This window comes from Lacerta agilis, chromosome 12 (genome assembly GCF_009819535.1).
Source record: "Lacerta agilis isolate rLacAgi1 chromosome 12, rLacAgi1.pri, whole genome shotgun sequence".
Classification (NCBI taxonomy): domain Eukaryota; kingdom Metazoa; phylum Chordata; class Lepidosauria; order Squamata; family Lacertidae; genus Lacerta; species Lacerta agilis.
The window spans coordinates 26,318,871-26,342,156 of NC_046323.1; the positions used below are offsets into that span (position 1 = coordinate 26,318,871).

The 23,286-nt window shown below is 40.1% G+C and overlaps 1 protein-coding gene across 2 annotated transcripts in view; it reads left to right on the forward strand.

Moving 5' to 3' along the window:
• The window catches only part of DGKB (diacylglycerol kinase beta), a 223,250-nt gene that overhangs the window by 66,395 nt on the left and 133,569 nt on the right, over positions 1-23,286 (forward strand). For both annotated transcript variants that reach the window (XM_033165554.1, XM_033165555.1), the window contains 5 exons: positions 2,743-2,859; positions 6,359-6,432; positions 8,425-8,499; positions 15,776-15,861; positions 17,346-17,435. In XM_033165554.1, coding sequence (XP_033021445.1) covers positions 2,743-2,859; positions 6,359-6,432; positions 8,425-8,499; positions 15,776-15,861; positions 17,346-17,435 — 442 coding nt within the window. The remainder of the gene's footprint in view (positions 1-2,742; positions 2,860-6,358; positions 6,433-8,424; positions 8,500-15,775; positions 15,862-17,345; positions 17,436-23,286) is intronic.

Genomic DNA, 23,286 nt, shown 5'->3' on the forward strand with positions numbered 1-23,286 from the left:
GGTTTCTCTATTTGTAATTTGTTCTGTGCTTCATTTCTAGTTTCTGAACACTGGAATAAAGGGGCGGCAAAGCACATACTTCAGATAGTGTTTCTTGTTAGCGGGCACACCTGATTTCCCTTTAACATAATAAGGGCCCAAAAAAGTGAATTTATTCAGACTGAAGTGACCACCATAGGTGAATAAAAAATGTCACAGCCCACCATTTTAAAAGACAACATAGCAAGAGATGACATACCTTTTTGTGATGTTTATCTAGACCTGCATGGATTCTGGGGGGCCTCAATATGATCTATATATTACTATTATTTTTTGCAATTTTACCATCAGCCTTGGTTCTTTTCTTTCTCACTGCAGCAGCAGCAGCAGCAGAAAAATCTGTCAGTGTTCCTTACTTTGCAACATTAGTTCTTTTTCTATCTCTCCCCTCCCACCCACCCCCGTCCCCATTTAAAAGCTGTAAATTGATCATGACAATTACGAATATTATTTCTGGCAGTCTGCATTTTTTCCCCTGTGTTTATATGTGTTTTGTTACTATGAAGCATAGCACCTGCACAATTAATTTAGTTTAACTTAACGACAACAAGAAGCCAGTAGCATTACTGCCTACATCTGCATACTTTCCTCAATGTGCCTGTAGGAATATTTTTAGCAGCACAAAGTAGAGGTGTGTAATTAGAAGAGCAGGGGTAGCCAACATGGTGCCCTCTAGATGTCATTGGATTCTCAACTTCCATCATACCTGACCATACGTCAGGCTGGCTTTGACTTATGTGAATTTGCATCCAGCAGTTTCTGAAGGACAGCATATTGGCTCCCCCTGCTCTCCTCATTGAAGCAGTTAGCTATCCTCTTGAATTGTCACTTCTTCCTTTAGGATATATATATTGTGAAAGGAGGGACGCGGGTGGCGCTGTGGCCTAAACCACTGAGCCTCTTGGGCTTGCCGATCAGAAGGTCGACAGTTTGAATCCCCGTGACAGAGTGAGCTCCCGTTGCTCTGTCCCAGCTCCTGCCAACCTAGCAGTTTGAAAACACGGCAGCGCAAGTAGATAAATAGGTATCAATGCGGCGGGAAGGTAAACGGCATTTTCGTGCGCTCTGGCTTCCGTCACAGTGTCCCGTTGCGCCAGAAGCAGTTTAGTCATGCTGGCCACATGACCTGGAAAGCTGTCTGTGGACAAACGCTGGCTCCCTTGGCCTGAAAGTGAGATGAGCGCCGCAACCCCATTGTCGCCTTTGACTGGACTTAACTGTCCAGGCGTCCTTTACCTTTACCTTTTATATAGTGAAAAAGGATCTGCAAAAGCTTTCAAGTCTAGCTGGGATTGAGAGACTGAGATTGAATGGCACAGAATATTGACTAGGCTGTTTATTTTTTTCTGTTTGTCAAATTAATCCTCAAAAAACAGTAAGGGAGATGACAGAAAAGGTGTTCCTGGTCTTGAGTTGCTTCGGCAGAGTTGATGCCCAGCATTCTTGTCTCCTATTGTGCCCACCAAATTCCTTCAGCTGTTATGGGAATAGGACATAGGCTTCAAATGTAAGCCTTTGAAAACTTGGGGAAGTGAAATCTGGTTGTCCGATCTGCTACCAATCTATCTGGACCACCATCTGTTCAAATTTTGCTGAATACCAGGATGTACTGGTCACAAGGGGGTGGGAAAAACCAAGGGATATATTGGGTAGCTCTGTGGACTTTGCAGTATAGGAGACATTTTTTTAGGCTTATGCAACTGAGGAATGAAATTCCAGAGGTGCACACTTCCTTACTGTGGTTCCATGCTGGGTTCAGCAGTGCTCCCTGCCTTCCTGCCAGTTGTGTGGCTGTAAACACTGGAAGATTGTGAATATATTTCAGGAACAAGTCTTCAGTCTTGGCATTGTGTGCAGCGTATCTCCCTCTCTCCTATAGATATTAAGTGAATGTTATGTATTCCTAAAATAATTATTTCATTCACTTTTTTTGCTTGTTCAGTGTAGCTATGATTCCATGTCTTTTCCTGTATAGTGCCTTTCTCCTAAGCCTCTTTATCCACAGTTGCTGAGGAGGTGACATATTTTCACCTGGGAAAATGCTTCTTAAAAGCATATATATGTATGTAAGAAATTAAAAAAAAAATCACCACTTGGAGAATGTTTTCCTGCTTTTGTCATTCATTCAGTCTTAACTTTTTATTATCCAGATAGTCCAAATTTGGTGTTAGGGCTGAAATCCTATGCACACATAGCAGGGACTAAGTCCCAATGAGGTCAATGGCATTTACTTTTGAGTAGACATACATAGGATTGTGTTGTAGCTAACTCAGATTAGTGAGGTTGTAATGTAACAAACCCTTTTGAAAACTTCAGATTTTGGGTAAAGCAGATTGCAAAAACAATTGCAATTTTTGGTAGGTTTTTTTTTTTTAAGACTGGGGCAAAAACGCTATTAATTAATCTCCTTTTTCCATAAGCTTAACCATACAGCTTAGATGACCTCACGATTATTACCAACTTCATACCATTGCATTAGCACTTATTGTGACAAAATACAATATCACCTATCTATTTATTATGTTTAGATACATAAATAGATGTATTTGAACTTGGGCTTCATTTAATGATTTGATTGCAATCACTGAACCCATCATCACTGAAGCAGTATTTGAATGTATAGGGCTAGAATGAGAGTCTTCAATTTCCACCATAGTAAGATACTATAATGCACTAATCTGCTGCTTCCAACCTCCCTTTTAGGAACGCCAGGCAACTATGAAAAAAGAAAAGGATGATTCTCAACAAACAAACAAACTAGGTGATCGGAACAAGATGCAGAGAGCAAATTCTGTCACTGTAGATGGGCAAGGCCTTCAGGTGTGATTACATCTGTTGTGTTTAAAATTGTGTACAGCTACTCTTCCAACATTTTCCCATGTCGCAGAATGAATTTGGTGCAATACAGGGGCCCCAGCATAAAACTGCAGCATCCGGTTGCACATTTCAGATTATCCAATTACAGGGCAAAACTTAGAACAGGGGTGGAGAGTCTGAGTGAATGCTCTTATATAACGATAAGATGGTTGCCTCCTACACATATTTGCGCCAGGATCTCTACCTGCAACATGGTTTATGAAATCATGCCATCGCCTCGTTCTGCCTTTACACAGAACAAAATCGCCTCCAGGTGTCTCCATGTTATCTTCTGTTAGGAGTGAAGAAGGCACTAGACTAGTAACATTGAAGAGAACATTTTCTGCAATAGAATATAAACGCATAGTGAAACTCTTGGCAGATTCTCCAGTTCCTTTCTAGGAATGCCATCTGCACAGGACTTTCAAGTCTGCTTTTCAAAATTGGTAGAACATTTTGCTTTTAAAAGCCCAGTAGGCGAGAAGGCAAATCATTTGCTGGCTGTCATGCACATCTGCATTAGCATATATCCTGATCAGTGATATTTCATTCCAGTTGTGTGATTGGGTTTGGAGGATTTAACAAAAACTCGGCTGCTATATTTAACACAAATAAGTTCAATTGTATGGGTTATTCCCTACACACACAATAATTTGTAAAGACCTGCACTCTGATTGGCTGAATCATATAAAATACAGGTGTGACCTCTTAAAAAAAATCTGTACAAGAACTCCCTCTCCTACCTCAGACACCTCTCTTAAGGTATACTAGAAGCCAGCAGGTTGCAATATGTTTGTATGGGATTAAAACGTATATCCGCAAAGCTATTTTTTATTATCTGAGATATCAGCAATGATTCCCTGTGTAACTAGCAGATAGCTTAAAGCCAACATGTGGAAGCAAACAGAAAGGATCTCTGAGCAAAAAAAGGGAAGCAGATTTAGCATTGCACATAATCCTATAATGGCTTCTGTTTTAACACATGAAATATAACAATATAACTAGATGTTCAGTTTAAAGTGGATTCTGTGCTCCTGTGGCAGTGTAAGGACGGGTGAATTCGAGTAGTTTCTTAAATCTGTTTCTAAGCTTATCCTGGCATCAGAGTAAGGAAAAGATAACATTTCCCAGATTTGCTGCAATCTTTTTTTTTTTTTAAATATGTATTACAGAAAGAAAAGTTTTAGAATATTCATTAAGATTTTTATGCTGTTAAAAACATAGTCATATAAGACTATGCAGGCAACTCAGTGGCAGAGGAGATTGCTACTTAGGTACAACTATTATTAATCATAGTTAAGCACATTCATCTTATTTCTTTCTAGCTTAACCAGCATAATGATCAGGATTATTATTTCTAATTAGAGGAAGTAATATATCATGTATAACCTTAGGATGAGCCTCATTAATTAACCTGAATCCATAGAGACTTCTAAAAGGCAGTCCATCTTTGTCACAATGAGAACCATTGGTTTATCCTTCATTCACAGGAACAAACACCCCTGGAATTGGACTAAATAAGTAGAATTGATTAAAGCTCCAGATGAGCATTAAAGATATGACAGTTTTTGATAACAGGCTGTAATGTTATGCTATCCATGCAGAAGCATATGAGACTCAATTCATAGGCCTCCCCGCCCCCTGTTCAAACAGATAATTGCCTGGGGAGCTGAACAGGGTCCTGAACAGTGCTGCCTTTCCTTAATAGCAGAGAAGTGGAAGTTACAGATGTTGTAAGGCTTAAACCCTGTTAAAAATTTAAACTTTATTAAAAATTTACACCCGTCAGCCAAGAGCGCTAGGGTTAATAACCTAACAGGATTGCAGCCATGAACAATAGCTTGGATCCTGAGAACCATCAGAAGGGGCAAGATGATTTCTCCCTTCAGAACCCCACATCCCATCCCATAGTGATCAGAAAGGCTCCTTGGTGCTATGTAGATGCTTTCTAGGGGGCATAGGGGGAGAGTTAGGAGGGAGTGACTCCAGCTCTAACCGATTGTTCCTGAGGACCCACAATAAATTATTGACTAGACTACGTAGGCACCACTCTAAATCAAGGGGACGGGCAGCTCAGGAATAGGGGACCTGTGATCCTACACATGTTGTTGGCAATAATTCTGATACACACACACACACACACACACACACACAGTGGTACCTCTGGTTGAGAACTTAATTCGTTCCAGAGGTCCGTTCTTAACCTGAAACTGTTCTTAACTTGAGGTACCACTTTAGCTAATGGGGCATCCCACTGCCGCCAGAGCACAATTTCTGTTCTCATCCTGAAGCAAAGTTCTTAACCTGAGGTACTATTTCTGGGTTAGCGGAGTCTGTAACCTGAAGCGTCTGTAACCTGAAGCTCTGTAACCCGAGGCACCACTGTATATGCACCAGACTTTAATATCTTTAGAGCAAATCATCGTAAAACTTTTTGGAATGTACACACACTTTTAAAAACCTTTGAGTGAGGTCACAGCTGAATATAAGTTTCCTGAAACACAGAAAAGAGAAATTATTATTATTATTATTATTATTATTATTATTATTATTATTATTATTATTATTATTTATGTTTATCCTATCCATCTGGCTGGGTTTCCCAGTGTGAGTTATGAAGGGATGTTCAAGTGCACTGTTTTTTTTTAAAAAAAACTATATCTCATGGATGCTTAGAAATTACAGTCAATTTGTTAACAATGATCTGGAAGGCCATATGTCAAGTTTGGGATGGAGGAAGCCCGGTCTCCCTACAGTAACCATTTGGTCAACAAGAATATGAGAAATAGCATGTGATTAAACTAACAAAGATTTAGAGGAAGAAGGCAGCAGGATAATAGATTTTTCAAGAGATGTAGTTCAGTGGAAATACATTACTGGAGGAAGTATAGATATGGTAAGTATTAAACTAAGTGTTAGTTTGATAGGATGGAATGATAACATAGCTCAACATAGTTATAAGGTAACAACATGAGTATTATGAATAAAGTATTTAGGATCATTTTGAATAGTTATTAAAATTGGGAATAAATGATGTTGAAGTTGCACTAAAGAGCTGATTTAATATTATCCCGTTATTATATTAAACACTACATTAAAAACCATTACACGGTGATATGTCGGATGAAGTATGGATTTTTTAAAACATAAAACATGTATTTATTAATATCATTATTATAAATAAAATGTCTACATTTCCCCTTCATCTGAAGATTACAGGGAGCTTTACAGTACACAAACGCAAAAGTACATAATAACGAAAACAAAAAGCGACCCCACCAGAAACATTTAAGAGTCTCAACTAGTGTAACCTTGTGTGAGCATCAAAATAAAAACGAATTTCACTTACATTTTAACAGAATGTTTTAGCGATGAGATAGTCACACACACACTGTAGATATAAGAAAAATCAGAATTGAAAACTCGAAATTAATGGGTTTCTGTGGTAATTCTCTTAATTTAGATTACACCTTCTCGGGGAACTCATCCGCTTCTAGTTTTCGTCAACCCTAAGAGTGGTGGGAAACAAGGAGAAAGGTATGCATTTATTGCTTACGATTCTTTCCAATGTTTTTTCTATGAGGAAGTCAATTATTTGTGTTAATACTTGAGGGGGGGAAATGTGTGTCTTACATTTCATCTTCCCCTCCCACCTACCACTGATTATGTGACCCAGTGTACATTACTAGCAATAAAAATGAACTAGGACAGTATCAAATATGTAGTTTTTTTGTGATTATTTTGCTAAAGACAAGTCTTCATTCACAGTCCTAAAGTCTTCCTCCTAAAGATGAGGGTAAACATGAAGGTGGGATGGTGACAAAGGAAATAATCTGTTAACCGTTTCAAAGCCAAATAGTTTCCTATGTAAAATGACATGATTCAGTATTTTAGGTTTTATTGCAGTCAAGCAGTATATCAATCTTAAAAAGTAACATGGAAAAAATGAAAGAAACAAATTAAGACTAGATGTTGCTGGTGGAAGTCCTGGAAATCATAAACTTGGACTGTGTACATACATTTAAAGCATGTGCCTCTCCCTGCAAGTACTCATAGGAACTGTTGTTCACCCCTCACAGAGCTACAATTCCAGGCACCCTTAACAAACTACAGTTCCCATGATTCTTTGGGGTGTGGAAATTTGCTTTAAAAGCCTGGTGTGCACACAGCCTTGATTTCCTTAGAACCAGGAAGCATAAGCTTAGAAAGCTGCAATGGTATATAAAAAAAAGTCTATGTGGAACCACAAAGAAGCATCTCTCACATCCTTGGAAACGAGGGGTCGGTATCTTATTTGCATTTAATTCTGAATCCTGGATGTGGTTCCTGGGAGGAATTTTGGCCTTGCCCAAGGCAAAGCAAGATCTGTACAAGGGTGCATGAGCTTTAGTGATCCAGACTTCTTCTTTAAATAAAAATAAAAATGCTGTAGACAAGCATGTGCTAAAGATAAAATAATGCCAATATACTTATCATATAAGGAAAATATCTCTACTTTAAGGTTACAGGTAGGTAGCCGTGTTGGTCTGCCATAGTCAAAACAAAATTAAAAATTAAAAAAATCCTTCCAGTAGCACATTAGAGACCAACTAAGCTTGTTCTTGGAGTGGGATGAGGGTCTTTATGACTAACAGGTTTAAACTGTAATGAAAGGTCATGATTTTACCAGTGCTTTCCAATTCCAGTATTTTGAGGAAGGAGACGGCTTTGTAAGAGTTAAATTTATGTCTCCAAACTCTAAGGTAGATACCAGCTTTGGGGGGGGGGCGCTGAGAGAGAGAGAGAGAGTGTGTGTGTGTGTGTGTGAGAGAGAGAGAGAGAGAGAGAGAGAGTGAGTGAGTGAGTGAGTGAGTTGTGGCTGACGGGTCAAGGTTGTAATGCCACAAAAATGGCAGGTTGCATAAGAATCGAGATGGACCTTTCACTCTAGTTGTCTCGCAGGCACTTCCAAATAAATGTTTCTCTCTTTTGAAGACTTTATTAAATAGATTAGCTTAGCATATCAACCCTTTGCTTACTCCAAAAGAAGACAGGGAAAGCACTGATAATTTGTGGAAAAGTTCAGTCCTGTTAAAACCCCCAAGCATATCCACCTGTCAGAAGTCTAGTTTAGTCATCGTCATTGTAGTATTTCATCCATCCACGAGACAAACCCAGTCACCCTGCACTGACTTCCCCCTTCCTTTGGATCACGTCCAGGCTAGGAATAGTGCATGAGTTTGGTTTCCCAAGGATTTGACTGGCATTAATAAACATTTGATAAATGATCAGGCTGTTCGGATGTGGCCAATTTACAAGAGGGTGCGACTTAAATAAGAGATGCAGCTATGCATCTTTTTTCTGTTTTCATGCATTATAAGATTATTACATGCAATCATAAAGGTTAAACAAACAAACACTAGTTGATGCAGCTCTGGTGGGCAAGATTTTGTTTAATCCAGATATCTTGGTTTAATTTAGGATTACCAATTGACTAGCTAATAGGGCTTGCTAAATATTTCTCCTTCCTCCCCCCCCCCCCCAATGCAGAATTTACAGAAAATTTCAGTATCTTTTGAATCCTCGTCAAGTTTACAGCCTTGCTGGAAATGGGCCAATGCCGGGGTAAGTGTAATCCTAAATGTCATCAAACAGGGGGGGGGGGGGAGAGAGAAATGCAGCATGTATTGGCAACATAAATTTAACTGCAGAAGCAATGCATGGAGAGAGATGACACCCATAACTTGTGTGGAAGTTGCAATTTGTCCTTAAATTTCACTAACTCATAGTTCCTTTCCCTGTCTAATTCTTTTACTTTATCAGCATGCAGACCATCTTTTTCTTGTACCCTGAATTCCCCCCACATCAGTCAATCGGCTCTTTTTGAAATCTATGTCTTCTACCCCTCTATTCTTCTTGCTTCTCTATTCCTTCTCCTTCCATTACCCTACCTCTTATTGTTTCCTAGCATCTTACTTCCTGGGCAAATGTATCTTTTATTGACTGTGTTTCCCTGATTCCCATTGATGGAAGGTGAGTGGTCTTACAGCTGGGGAGGTGATTGAGTTGTACTCCCATTGAAGAAACATGTCTCCTGCATTCTTTAGGGGGGCTGCTGTGGGCATGAGCACCTCTTCTAAGGCTCATCTGCATCTTTCCTAGAAAACAGAGATATTGCCGCTGTGGTGCTTCCCCTGTTGGTTACTTGTCTGGACTACTGTACTGTGTTGCAGGCAGAGCTGCCCTTGGAAGCAGTTCAGAAACTTTAAGCGGCCCAACATCTAGTTTGACGGGCAGGTGTTAGCTCCCAGGAGCATATAAGTCCCAACATGACAAAATACTGCATTACTGGTTTCTAATTTACTTCAAGGCTAAATTGAAGATGTTGGTTCCTGCTCTTTAAAACACACACACACACCATGCAGCATGTCTGAAGCTCTTACTATAAAATGACAGCCCCACAGAAGCCAAAGAAATTCCTCAGGATTACTGAGATGCATTACGTGGAATAAGTTTCTGTTGTGGAGTGGCAACTGCATGACTGCATGAAGTACCAGCCTGTTCTGTCAATCCAGGCGACTTAAATATACTCCCCACTGTGGGCCTTACTTCTGAGTAGATGCATGCAGGATTGCACTGTGAATATATTTTTAAAAGGTTTGCAAGGATAAGGTGTAGCGTAAAGCCACAAGAGGGCAGTGTTCAGCGTAGACTAAAATGTGAAGTACTTTCCCATTATCGGTTTCTGCATTTAAGAAACTGTGTTTAAAGTCCAACTTGTCTTAGAAAAGTTAGGGAAGTGACTTCAAGAAATTTCTGATTAATTATCTAGCCAATATTTCATGGTGTTTTTTTTTAAAAAAAAAAATCTTACAAAATTTAATATAATTCTCAGTTTCCAATAAATATCCATATCTGCAATTCTGTTGTTCTTCTAGCTGTACACAAATCTCTTTTTGCAGAATGCTTCGCAAATCTGCTCAGTTCAGTGGGAACCATCTTGCAAATAATAAGTCAAAGGGTGGGTGCCACTCTCACACACTACTGTGACTTTGCCCTACACCTGCTAGCTGCTTCCCTGCCAGTAAAAGTGCCATCCTTTTGGAGCCTGGCTGAGAAACACAGTTCAGTGTTTTGGCAGCTCCAAACAATGCTTGTTGTGGGTCCACCCTCAGACACCTCTCAGAGACTGCTTCAACACACACAAGCATTGGTTGCATTAATCGCGTCTTGTCTTGTGTTGAAACAGCTCCGCTGGCTTCCTGTGAGTTTCCAAAGGAAAGTAGAGGTGCTAATTCTAACCTTTAAAGTGTGTCAGTCCAGATGACCAAGCAAATCTGCGGCTGGAAACACTTCCACTAGATGAGTTGATTGTCAGTATTTGACCAGCATGTCTCACAAATTATTGTCGATGATCCAGAGTGTAACTTGCATGGCACAGAGGAGGAGTTACACTGTGGTACAGTGAGAGCCATAGCGAGCGGGTGGCACTGTGGTCTAAACCACTGAGCCTCTTGGGCTTGCTGATCGGAAGGTCGGCGGTTCGAATCCGCACGACGGGGTGAGCTCCCATTGCTCTGTCCCAGCTCTTGCCAACCTAGCAGTTCGAAAGCACACCAGCGCAAGTAGATAAATGGGTACCGCTGTGGCACGAAAGTAAACAGCGTTTCCGTGCGCTCTGGTTTCCATCACGGTGTCCTGTTGCACCAGAAGTGGTTTAGTCATGCTGGCCACATGAGCCGGAAAGCTGTCTGCCGGCTCCCTTGGCCTGAAAAGTGAGGTGAGCGCCTCACCCCGTAGTCGCCTTTGACTGGACTTAACTGACCAGGGGTCCTTTACCTTTACCCTTTTTACCTATAGTGAGAACTAGTGTAGTATAATGATTAGAATGTTGAGCAAGGACCAAGAGAGCAGAGTTCAAATCCCTACTGTGCTATGAAGCTCGCTGGGTGGCCTTGGGCCAGTCACTCCTCTCAGCCTGACCTACCTCACAGGGTTGTTATGGGGAATAAATGAGGAGGCAGATCCATTTAAGCCACCTTGAGCTCCTCGGACAAAAAGGTGGCATAAAAAGGCAGCAAATAAATAAGTGTGCTGCTGGTGGAGGTGGGGTACTCTTGAGGTCTGTCTTCTTCATCTTGCTGCTGAGCAGGTCATGTGTATTAAACTCTCTTTTTTTTGGGGGGGGGGTTATTAATGCTTTGCCTAGGACAGAAAGGCTAGTAGGTCTTTACTTTCCTGGGTCATTCAGAGAAAATAAAGGGCAATGCATTCAGTACTTTCCAGTCCTCCAGTAAAAAAAAAGCCTTGCTTTAGTAGTAACTTAGCATTTTAGTAAACATACTTTGGAAGTTGGAGAGGCCAAAATGAACCCTTCGGTTAATATTAAGAGTTGGTATTTGAAAATCAGTAATGAGAAAAGTAGTGTGAATTGGAGAAACGATGCAGGCTGAACAGCTGAGCCTAAATATGAAAAGTACAGTATATTTATAAAGAGCCACAGTTAACAAGGTGACGTGAAAATTGCCATTCTGATACACTGCACAATTTGTAATGAGCACTTGTTTTTACCCTGAAACGAGTTTCACTGTTCAGTGGTTATGTCTCTCTATAGGAGCCATCCAGCTCTGTCAACAACTGTTACTGTAGATTTAATTATGCTGAAGCATTTGAAATTCAGTCCTTATTTCCCTTCTAAGTAAACAACAGTTGTGCAACTGGCGGAGAGGCCACCATTTTTCCTAGAAAGATTCCATAGTCCACTCTGTTCTATGCTTGCAATGTCTAAATCATGCTATTTTAAAATCTGGCAAATGGATCCCTGGTTGATGTATCTGTGTTAACTTATTAAGAATGCTATATTTGTGCAAAATAAGTTTTATCATTCGAAGCTTCTTTCTGTCCACTGGGAAAGATACACAAGATTGCAACATTAGTTATTTCCTTTGTGAATCTGCTGACCTTGGATCAGGCATAGGCAAACTCGGCCCTCCAGATGTTTTGGGACTACAACTCCCATCAACCCTGACCACCGGTCCTGTTAGCTAGGGAAGATGGGAGTTGTAGTCCCAAAACATCTGGAGGGCCGAGTTTGCCTGTGCCTGCCTTGGATGAAGAATGGTTACTCTTGACACCATTTCTGCCCAAGGCTTCAATGCATATGTCAGAGTGGTACATAAATCAGGTTACAAAGCACAGGTTCAACACGTGCACCAGCGGTTAGCACATGTGGCTAAACACAAGCCAAGATGTTCCAACATGCCCTCTGCATCTTTCATTTGAAGTGTGGTGCAGGCACAGCTGTTTGTGTGGTAAGCAGCCCAGGTTCCAGTGCAAGCAAGTGCTCCTTCGAGTAGATTGGCTTCACAAGGCTTGCTGGCTCTGGTGCTGGTGCCACTGCATCCTTGGCGACAGGGGCAGAGGCAGAGCTGGCTCGGCAACAGACAGGCTCCCAGTTGCCCTTCCAGAATGGAGGGGCTCCTCACTCACAGAAGTTGGTGTCACTGCAGTCGTTTTTCGGCTTGGGGCATCTAGTGTCTCTTGGGTAGAACATTCTTCTCACAGCCTGCTTGGCTCCTCCCTGGGATCTGAACCTCAATCTTCCAGCTCACAGCCTCCACCCTAAGAATTAGACATCTCCTGGGGCCCACATCTCTCATCCCCCAGGCTGCTAGGGCCCACTGGGGTCATCCAAGTCCCCAGTCTGCTCCCATTTCCCTTCCACAACTGATCATCCTCCCCAAGACCGGACAGGTATAATATAGTTGGGCTACAAGCTGGAAAATCGTCTCTCCTCTGCTTGCTGCCATCGCTGCTATTGACAAAAGACACTCAAATCATCATTTCCTACCTCAGGGTATGTCCATCAGGTCTTTTCTCTTGTTCACTGCCATTTTCTGCTTTCTGCTATCACCTTCCCCTTTTAGAAAATATTGGAGGAGAAGAAGGTGCAATAGATACTTTGAGAGCAGGGTTGGGGTACAAGCAGAATCGCAGCAGGTGGCCTGCTTGAGGTGGGTCATCTCAATTCTGCGTTCTGCCATTCAAGCCAGCATGCTCATATTTGCAGGCATCCCTATTGGCCACCAATACAATCTAGGTATCTTGGTCGAACAATGAATTTAGAAGGATGTTTAAGGGTGCTGCCAAGTAGGTATCACTGGTGCTTCCATTTGTGGCTGGCCACCATCAGTTCAGTTTATCTGAGTCGGCATATATGTGCATCAAATCTGCATAGATAGTAGATAAACACCAGAAGGACAGGAAACAGGTCAAATTAAAATGGTGGGGAGACACCATCTGCTTGTGGATCACAGCTATATATTCAAACCTATATACATGGACCAGAGAATTGTGTGGGGCTAAATGACACAAACCTACAGTGCCTGGCCCTGTAGACTATCTGGATGTAATCCACTCTCAGCTGTTTACATGGAGAACAGGGTCAAATCTAGATAAACAGTACTGTGCGTTGTCTTTGTGTGCATTGAATTGGAGGGTGGTTGGAAGCTTATAGGCGATGTCTTGGGGGGAATGACAAGCAACCAACCAACCATTTCCTTATTATAAACAAGTATAATTGCAATTTTTAAATTAAGTATTTCTTTATTGCTTGTAAAATGTTCTCCTTATTTAACCAGGGATGAACTTCCTTTAAAAAAGAAAAATACATAAATAAGAATTAAAAAAAAAATCATGACTGCTAAGGCCTTTCTTGGAATTCAAGTATTGATTAGGGCCCATATTATCAAAATTGCTCACAGTCCACCTCAGTACTACTATTTCAACATGTGTCTCTGTTCTTCTTCAGCCTGCGACACACATTTATTCATAAATTTGTAAGCTATGGCCAGTATAAATACATTTGTCCTTGAAATGTATCTATTTCTAGTTTATGCCTGCAAAAATATTGTCAGTAAATTATGGCTGAGCAGGTGCTGCCTATATCATGTTCATAGCTAGTTTCTCTCTTCAGAATGAGTAGTGATGTTACCTCTCATTATTCCTCCTGTCATTGATACTGATTTCTTTCCATGTTCTATTGTGTTTTGTCATTAACGGATAATAAATGGTGCAGAACTGGAAACTTATGTGACTTATCAAGTGTGTTTCACTTAGAACATGTACAGCCCAAACAATTTCACCCAAAAAAACAACAGTTTATTTAACAGAAGTAATTTATTTTTCTTTCACTGTATCTGTCATCTCTATTTTATGAGCATACTGGACATTCATGAAATTTATTGATGGAAATACACAATACACCAGTAGTTCAGATATAAATACATGTGTGTATCTTCTGTGATTACACATGTGCATTCTTAATAACAACTAAATTACATATCTACATTTCAGCTTAGAACTTTATCAGCCAAGTAATCTGATGTAAAAATTCTTTTAATTGGTTTTTATTAAAGATTTTCTTGTGTTACAAAACAACCAGATAAACATGGAAAAGTGCATATAGCACCTCCATTTTTTATTCATAGAGTCTTTTTCACAATTTGTGTATTGTATGAAACACTATGGTCAAACACATCACGCAGTTGGGGGGAGAAAAAGGGGAGAGAGATGGGTGGGTAAAGTTTTGTTCTATTGCATAGCGTTTTTGTAGGGTATCATGCCAACATCATGTGATTAGGCCCTTTATTGTACATTTAATTATTTACATTGGCATTGCAATAGTTTGGAGGGTCCAGTGCCTGGTTGGTTGCAGTGTGGGTTTTTTTTTTTTTTGCATGCATGAGGTGATGGTTGTTGGGTCAGATTAGCAATATTGATTCATATGCTGTTGGGGGGGGGATAGGTCATTGTCTTCTTGTGCTGTGTATGTGATAAAGGGGGAACCACAATGGGTTGAAGACATCCTTTGTCCTCATGCTAATTTAAGTTTTGTTGGTTAACTTTTCTAGTAGGGCTGTTTCCCATACATTATAAGCAGTTTGGAAAGCATTGCTCATTTTGTTGAAGTTCATGTAACTTCACTATATAGCCCTTGGAAGTCAAACGGAATCTGTTCCGGAAGTCCGTTTGACTTCCGAAACGTTCAGAAACCAAAGCGCGGCTTCTGATTGGCTGCAGAAAGCTCCTGTAGCCAATCAGAAGCCGCAGAAGCCCCATCGGACGTTCGACTTCCAAAAATAGTTCACAAACAGGAACAGTCATTTCTGGGTTTGCGATGTTTGGGAGCTAAAACGTTCGGGAACTAACAGGCACGACTGTATTAGCATATAGCTGTATGCTGAAAAGAAGCCTTCGGGTGAGTATCTGCTTGCATGTAGACTTCCATGTTTTCAGGGCATTGAGTCATGTTGGTGTTCTGATTACTTGGAAGCCTACACCCAGGCTGCTGTTTGTGCCAGGGGCAGGGCCAGGAGTTCCTCAGTTGAGGACAACACCACAGCTAGGGCCTCGCTCCTTAGTAACCGCATGATGCCTGCTTCACAGCATTTTACCATAGCTAGTGAGTAACATGTGAATGGGGCTCGTGTTCCATTTGTTTTAATTTGGCTTTGGAAATCATTTGAAAACTCTCGCAAGTCAGCCATAGGCTGCATAGATCCCTCTCTGAAAAACGATGTTCTTTACAGCTCCTTGGCATCTACATGCTAGTTAATCTTCGTACATTAAAATATAGTTCCCAGGAGATGAATATTTTACTGCTCGCCATAATAAACTGCATGTTATAATGAAACTAATTTTATTGGATCACTTTGCAGTAATTAGCATCTTATGACTGGTTCCCTTATAGCATAGCCTGTTGTATCTGAGAATTATATTCATTATGGAGTGCGTGCTTGCAAGCTGAGCAGACAGAACTGCTGCGCAAGTATTCTGTCCACAGAGCATTGAGAGAACAAGGTTGCGGGTCATAACTTCACACACGTCCTTTTTCTTTCAGGTTGAATTTTTTCCGAGATGTGTCTGACTTTCGAGTATTAGCATGTGGTGGAGATGGAACTGTGGGATGGATTTTGGACTGCATAGGTAACGTGCCGTTTTTTGAGCAATTAACTATATTTTTCGAACCTTTTATCAAAGGCCTGCGATTCGAGCTTTATGTACAGTTGACTCTTGCGATTCTCCAGAGGTAGGGAAACTTCCTCTGCTCCTTGCTAAAGTAATCAAAAGAGGGGAGGCTGCAGAAAGGAAGTTGGTTAGGAGTGTTTGGGGAATTTTTGAAAGAGGAGGTTGAAGTTCTAACTTAAGCTCTCTAACCATTTCCACATATTGTTTATAGAGAATATCTCATTTTAGAGCTGATCCTCTTTCATTACACTGGACTTTTGGCAGTATTAGAGCATATGCCTCATTAAAATTGGCTCTCTTAATATGAAGACGTATAGGAGTATTCTTTTTCTATGTCATAGGAACGCTGGAAGCTGGCTCATAATCAGTAAGACCATTAGGGTCAGTTATTTGTGTCCTGTTGTGGGAACCATCAATACAGCTTACCTGACTGGTCTGAAAGTCCCCATTTTAGCCAGAATCTTGAATGCCCCCCCCCCTTCACACACAGAGAGACTAATTTTATTGAGCTGTTCATTTCAGGGTGTCTGATGCTGCCACCGACCTTCTATATAAAGTTTTTGTTCTAAGAAAGTAGATTCTTGAAGCAACTTAGAACTCCTATTCAATCAATTTGACCTTTGGAATAGACAGTAGGTTGTAGCCAACTTGAGTAGCCAACTTGGCACAGACCTATTGAAATGAATGAACCCAAGTTAGCCATGCCATTCACTTCAACCCCATGAAAGCACACCTGAATAGTGTGTGTATGGGGGGGGGGGATTGTGCAATTTTCCTATTCAATGAGATTACAGGGTCCCTCCAAGCACCTATGAAGTGTATATATCTCTTTGTAATTACTGTACTCACTTCAGAAAGTAAGCATTTTCTTTTTTCTTTTTAGTTTTGCATCTATTCATGTATTTACTTGATTTATAATGTACCCTGGCTTCATATAAAGGTGGATATGGAACAGTTTAGAGGTGTTTTTCTTTAACAATCAAATGGTATATAGATTTTATTAAATATGAAATAAACATATTGGGTTGATCTGTTCAATAATTACCTTATAGAGAATAACAGTTATCAAAAGATGGCCACTTTGAACAAGAAGTTGAAATATTATCTTCTTTGCTTCTTTTCCAATATAAGTCAGAAAGTGCCAGAGCTCTAGAGCTGTTTGATTCTCCCACTGAAATATGAAGCAGTGGCTAATAGGCTATATGCCAAAAGTGTCTAAAATAATAAATAATGGAATAATGTATGAGAATGGCAGTTGCAGGAAAAATGATAACTCAATTAATTTGGAAGGCTGTTTCCCCCTCCCCTTCAGTAATAGAGCCTAATGGTTGAGTCAAAACATTATCTGACCACAATATTTATGCAATTAAATACTTGTTTGATCTATACATTGGCTCACCTGCTTTTTACCATTTAACAGTATCTACTTCTTTTATCCACAGAAAAAGCAAATCTGATTAAGCACCCTCCAGTTGCTATTCTTCCCCTTGGAACTGGGAATGACTTAGCCAGGTGTCTGAGATGGGGAGGAGGTAAATAAAAGATTATTTCACTTGCTAACATGTAGAAAAAATTTCCTTTGTAAATGTATCTTGCATGCAGTTCTTTAACCACCATTCGTGTTTTAAGGGTATGGAATACTTTTTTTTCCAAAGCAATGCAATCAGGCAGTGGTTCATTGGTTCAAACATGGCAGCTCTGGTTTTATTTAGCATTGTCGCCTTGATGTTTCCTTCTCAGTGCCTGCACATCACAGTCATGCCAGCCAAAAAACATTGCACTACTCTGGTAGGAGGAGTAGGGAAAGCTAGGGATGGACAGATCCGTCAATTTTGGTTCCTCTCACTTTTCAGTTTCAAGTTCAGTCCTCCCCTTTTCCACATCACTTTGATTTTTTTGTTCACTAAAAAGTTCCATATGTGTATTTTACTGTGAATTTAGCCCAGTGTGTATTCCTTTTGGTTTGCTGTTTTGCCTAATATGTATGCTTTTATGCATCTTTCTCCAATGTAATGCATTTTTTGGTACATGGTTTTCGATGATGGAATCATTTTGGGCACACCTTTGCTTTTGTGTGAGCGTTTTTTTGGTTGCAAAGTTGCATTGCGATATTTGGAGTGGTGTCAATTTCAAAAGATAACTTGTGTTTCACTTCATGTAGTAGTCCAGAAAGGGGCAGTCAGTTACCAAACCAAGCCAATTTCTCCATCCTTTTAACATACAGCCAGCAGTGCCTTGCATCTTCTTCTGCAACCATCGTTAGAAGTTTGGGAGTGGAGTGTCCCCGGGAATTGGAACAAAACTAACCTGACTTCGCCCCCCCCCCACTTTCTTAGCACAAGATCTCACTTGGTTTCACTACTGCACGTCAGCACTTAACACTACTGCATGTAAGACAAACCCATAAAATCAGAATGGCAGATGCATGAGTGATATTATTCTGTAGTGATGTCAGTGCAGCCTTTTGCTGATAACATATTAGGGAAAATGAACTTGTGGACCAAGGCCTTTGGTTCCGTTTCTGTATATCCATCCAATCTTCTGTACAGGCTCTGTACGGAAGTTTGGATGAATATGCAGAGGTCAGGGATTGAGCCTGTGGCTCCAAACCTTCACAGGGCTAACAAGAAGTTAGCAGTTACAGGTGGGTAGTCGTGTTGGTCTGCCATAGTCGAAACAAAATAGAAAATTCTTTCCAGTAGCACCTTAGAGACCAACTGAGTTTGTTCTTTGGTCTCTAAGGTGCTACTGGAAAGAATTTTCTATTTTGTTTGAGAAGTTAGCAATTTCTATGAGTTTATAATCATGATATTTCTAAATAGCAATTATGTCTATCTTTTAAAGCGGGATTGTACATAATATAAAAGCATTGTGCCCCCCCCCCCGCCCCAAAATCTAGAAACAAAAGCTTGTCTCTTTGCTCCTGGCCTTCCTGAAAAAAATGATCCGAAGTTTAGTGCTATTTTTGTTCAGGAATGTTAAAAACCAAGTCTCAAATCATGCAATGCTAATATATTGGAAGGTGTTTTTTTTGTTTTTTTTTGTTTTTTTAGTTCTTTCCTTCTTTTCTCATCCTGCAGTAGATTTCAGACAATCAGTCTTCTGGTGCTATCTACCAGGATTCCTGGAGGCAAAGAATAAATAAAACCCACACATTTTTTTGTAGATCCAGCACTATATAAAGGGGAGGACAGTAGAAACTTACACAAGATGCCGTGAGAAAGATATTGCCAAGGAAACAGGAGGCCTTGTGATTATGTAAGTTATACCGCTTTAAGGTGTCAAAGCAGTCTGTAAATGGCCTTTATTATGCTTGTCTACATTTCAGTCTCCAGAAGACACTTCTAGATCCCTTACATTTGAAACTTTGTATCTAGCATTACAAAGGGAGCACCTGACCCTCTTACATTGCTGAAGTAAAGCCGGTGAGAACATGATCAGTTCCTGCATGGAAGATTCATGAAAGCTTCTCTGAGCTTCCTAAACAAATGAGGAGGATAAAAATACAGTCACCGATAAATGAAAATTATTTCATCCCTATCTCTTTCACTAACTATGTCCTCAATGCCAATTTCCAAAAAGTCTTCAGCTGTTTGTTTGTTTTCCTACCTTCACTCTTCCACTGCAAGTTCATAGCTTTAACTAAGTGGTATCTTTTACATTTGGACTGTTTCCTCTTCCTCTGGTTCCTCTGTCCAGGGCTTCAAAGTCCCACTTACTATCTTTGTTTGGTTATAGCTTTTTGACACTGTTGGTTAGCTTTCACACTTTCACACCATGAACTTTGTGCTCACTGTGATCCTGCCTGCCTATGCACATATATTTTGGTCTCTTTCTAGCTTCACTAGTATTGGTGTTGAGAATCTTTGCTGCAATGCAAAAAAAAAAAAAAAAACCCAACAACTAAGTTTTATCCAATTTTGTGGTAACTCTTTGATCACAAATATATCTAGTTTGAATAGGAAAAAAAATTATTTCTATCTTGGTTGTCTTCAGCTGGTCTTGAACACATACCTCAGAGCCTGAATGATTCTTCTTGGTCTGTCTTGTTCCAAATCACTTTCTTCTACATCTTGCTGTTTTACTCATGTAATGTTATAGATCATGTTCTAGGAAATTATATGAATATCTCAAAAAAGAATTATTTTCAAATAACAAATCTGCTGGTTAGCATGAAAGGCTTAATCACAAACTATTGCAGTTGTAGTATAATCAAATTATTCAGAAAATGTGTATTATTATTATTAATAATATTATTATTAATATTATTTAAAAATAATAACTGGAGTTTTCATCAGAGGTCCTAACATTATGTTTAGAGTTGGGTCAGATTTTAGCTATGCCTTTCATGTTGCTGTCTTAAATATCTTTTCTTTAATGCTTTTCCTTTTGGAAATGTAGGCTATGTAAACTTTTGGTCCCAATCCAAGAAAAGCTGGTTGTGTTAAGCCATTCTGAAAGCATTGGTACATTAGTCAAAATAATCTTGTCTCACCGATTGCAATCGGCCTTAAATATGACTAGATTTTGGTCGTAATTAGGATCATTGCCTGTCTATGTAGTTGATCCACATTTTCTTTCTTTCTTTCTTTCTTTCTTTCTTTCTTTCTGAAACTCACTTCAACAGTTAACCTGAAAGTCCCATAGGTGTAGCCCTCTGGGTTTTTGTCCCCCCCCCCCACAGGCAGACTAACTCAAAATTATGAAAGCCAACCTTTCTGGGACTTTGATATGACTTCAAAAATACCCACCCAACCTCATCTAAAGCATCTCTTATCTTGACAGGCATTCTCTGCATGTAAAAAGAACATTTAATTTCTATAGCAGCTATAAACATCCTTCTATGTGTGAGTGATGAAAGCTCACACGTGCCACTCGTATTTCTTAATCTCTTATTTACAGAAGTCCATTGTAATCCAAACTGTAAATATTTCACCTTCTTCCACAAAAGAATGTACTTGGTTGGGAATGTGAGAAGAACCCTACTGCATTAAGCCCATCTAGTGCAGCATCCTGTTCTTATGGTGGCCACCCAGATGCCTGTGGGAAGCCTGCAAGCAGGATCCGACTGCAATAGCACTCTTTGCAGATGACGTTCCAAGCAACTGGTATTGAGAGGCACCCTGCCTTGAACAGTGCAGGGAGAACATAGCCATCGTGGCTAGTAGCCGCTGAAAGCCTTAATCCTTCCTTTTTCACAGAGGAGGTAATCTGCATGTATATATGCATAGCCACTTCATGCAAGGACTATGTTTTCAGGCTTTATGTAAAAGCCGGTATGCGGATTAAGCTGCTCTGCCAGACAGGTGGATATGCCAGCAAGAGGAGAAAACATTTATCCGTGTACTTCATAAGCTGCCTAACTGGTAGACTCCTTCCTTTTGCAGCTTCTTTCCTCTTCCTCTGATTGTCTGGAATGTTCTGCAGAATGGGAGAGAGTAGGGGTGTGCCTAACAATGCAGGTCTGCACAGTGGTAATTCATTTTGTCACCGTCCCTCTTCTTGGACCTCCATCACTGAACTCTGTTACTTCTTTCTTTATGGACTGCCCACTCTGGACTTGCGCTTAACTACTTAGAAAGCCATCTGTTTAGAAGGGGGAAAAACACAAAAAACAATAAGCCCTCAAGTTCTCTTCTTTTCACTATTCTTTGCCTCCTTTTCCCTGGTAGCTGTTGCCACAACACTGATTCCCCCCCCCCTCCTGAAACTTTTCCATAGGATTGGAGAACAGAAGAGAGGCCAACAAATTTGTTTGCTGGTGAGTAATTTTCCCTTCTCGGTGGGGTGCAAACTCCTGGCGTGGATTATGAATTATATTATTAAACAAATAACCTGTAGCAATTTTACAGAATCAGATTCGTTGCTACTGAATGCATTGCTTGGCAGTACTAATTTATTAGCTTTTATAGTAAGACAATAAGATCTCATTATCTTTTAAAAGGATTGACCCACTCCCCTCTCCTTTTTATGAAACAAGCATGTGTGCAGTGTGCATTTGTAGGGAAGATAATAGACACAGTATTTTTTATTTTGTTTATTTTATTTTATATATCAGATTTATATGCCACCCTTCATCATCTCAGGGCGGTTCACAGAATAAAACAGTACTGTTTTGTGCCCACATAGTAAAAGAAAAAAAGAAAAAAGGCAACCTTTCAAACACTATAGACATATGATGGTTATCACATAGTTGCAGCCATATTTTTTTTTTAACAATTCACAACTGATGAAGGACTTTTAAGTAGCGTGATTACTTAAAATCTTTATGGAAAGATTTTCCTCAGATTAGATTTCTCAGCTTTCTCTGATCTTATTAAATAAGGTGTTTCTGTTTAACAGAGGCATGCATTTGCTCCTTTTGAAAGCTAGCTACAACTAATAAAGGCAATTTATTTATTATATTTATACCCTGCCTTCCTCCCAAGTTGGGAATTAAGGTGGCTTACGTTTGAAAATACCAATTATGAAATACAAAACAGTAAAAGTTACAGGTGGGTAGCCGTGTTGGTCTGTCATAGTCTAAACAAAATGGAAAATTCTTTCCAGTAGCACCTTAGAGACCAACTGAGTTTGTTCTTGGTATGAGCTTTCATGTGCATGCACACTTCTTCACACTTCTTCTGAAGAAGTGTGCATGCACACAAAAGCTCATACCAAGAACAAACTCAGTTGGTCTCTAAGGTGCTACTGGAAAGAATTTTCTATTTTGTTAAAAGAGTAAAAGCGAACTTTGCTTTAAAAAAAAAAACAACAATGAAAACACATTGCATCATGTTATCATGTTTAAAACCAGCTGTTGAAATGCAATTTACCAAGACAGCAACCCAGTGATCAGCTCTGCCTGCATGTTGGCTTCCAAAGGCCTGTCTTTGGAAGGACTTAGCAGGAAGGACTTAGCCTGCTAGCAGAAAGATAACAAATCTAACCTCTCTTGGGAAGGAATTCCACAAGATGGGAGCAGCCACAGAGAATAATAAAATGTTATGGGCTCTGGGGAAGATGGTGCGTAGTGCTACTTTACCTCCGTGCTGAGCCCATGAGACTGCTTCAAGGGGTTTTAGGCAGTTCTGGGGAATGTGCAGGAAGGGTGAAACCACCCATGAACTTAACCTCGAGCCTTTATTTGATTCCCTCTCACTTCCTTTAATCGCACACCTCAATACCATATCAGAAACCCACTCTTTTTTTTTTTTAAGTGTTTTTCCATGTGTCATGCAGGAGCTGATATGTAGGATGTAGAAGGCCCCCAATCCCTTTCAGTGCTTTAGGAAAGAAAAAGTCTGCTTGGCAGACATGTATATCCAATGACTGGATGAACTAGACTGTTCTCAACTATGTTATTGGGTGCCTTGACGAAAAGTCACATAGAAATGCAATAAA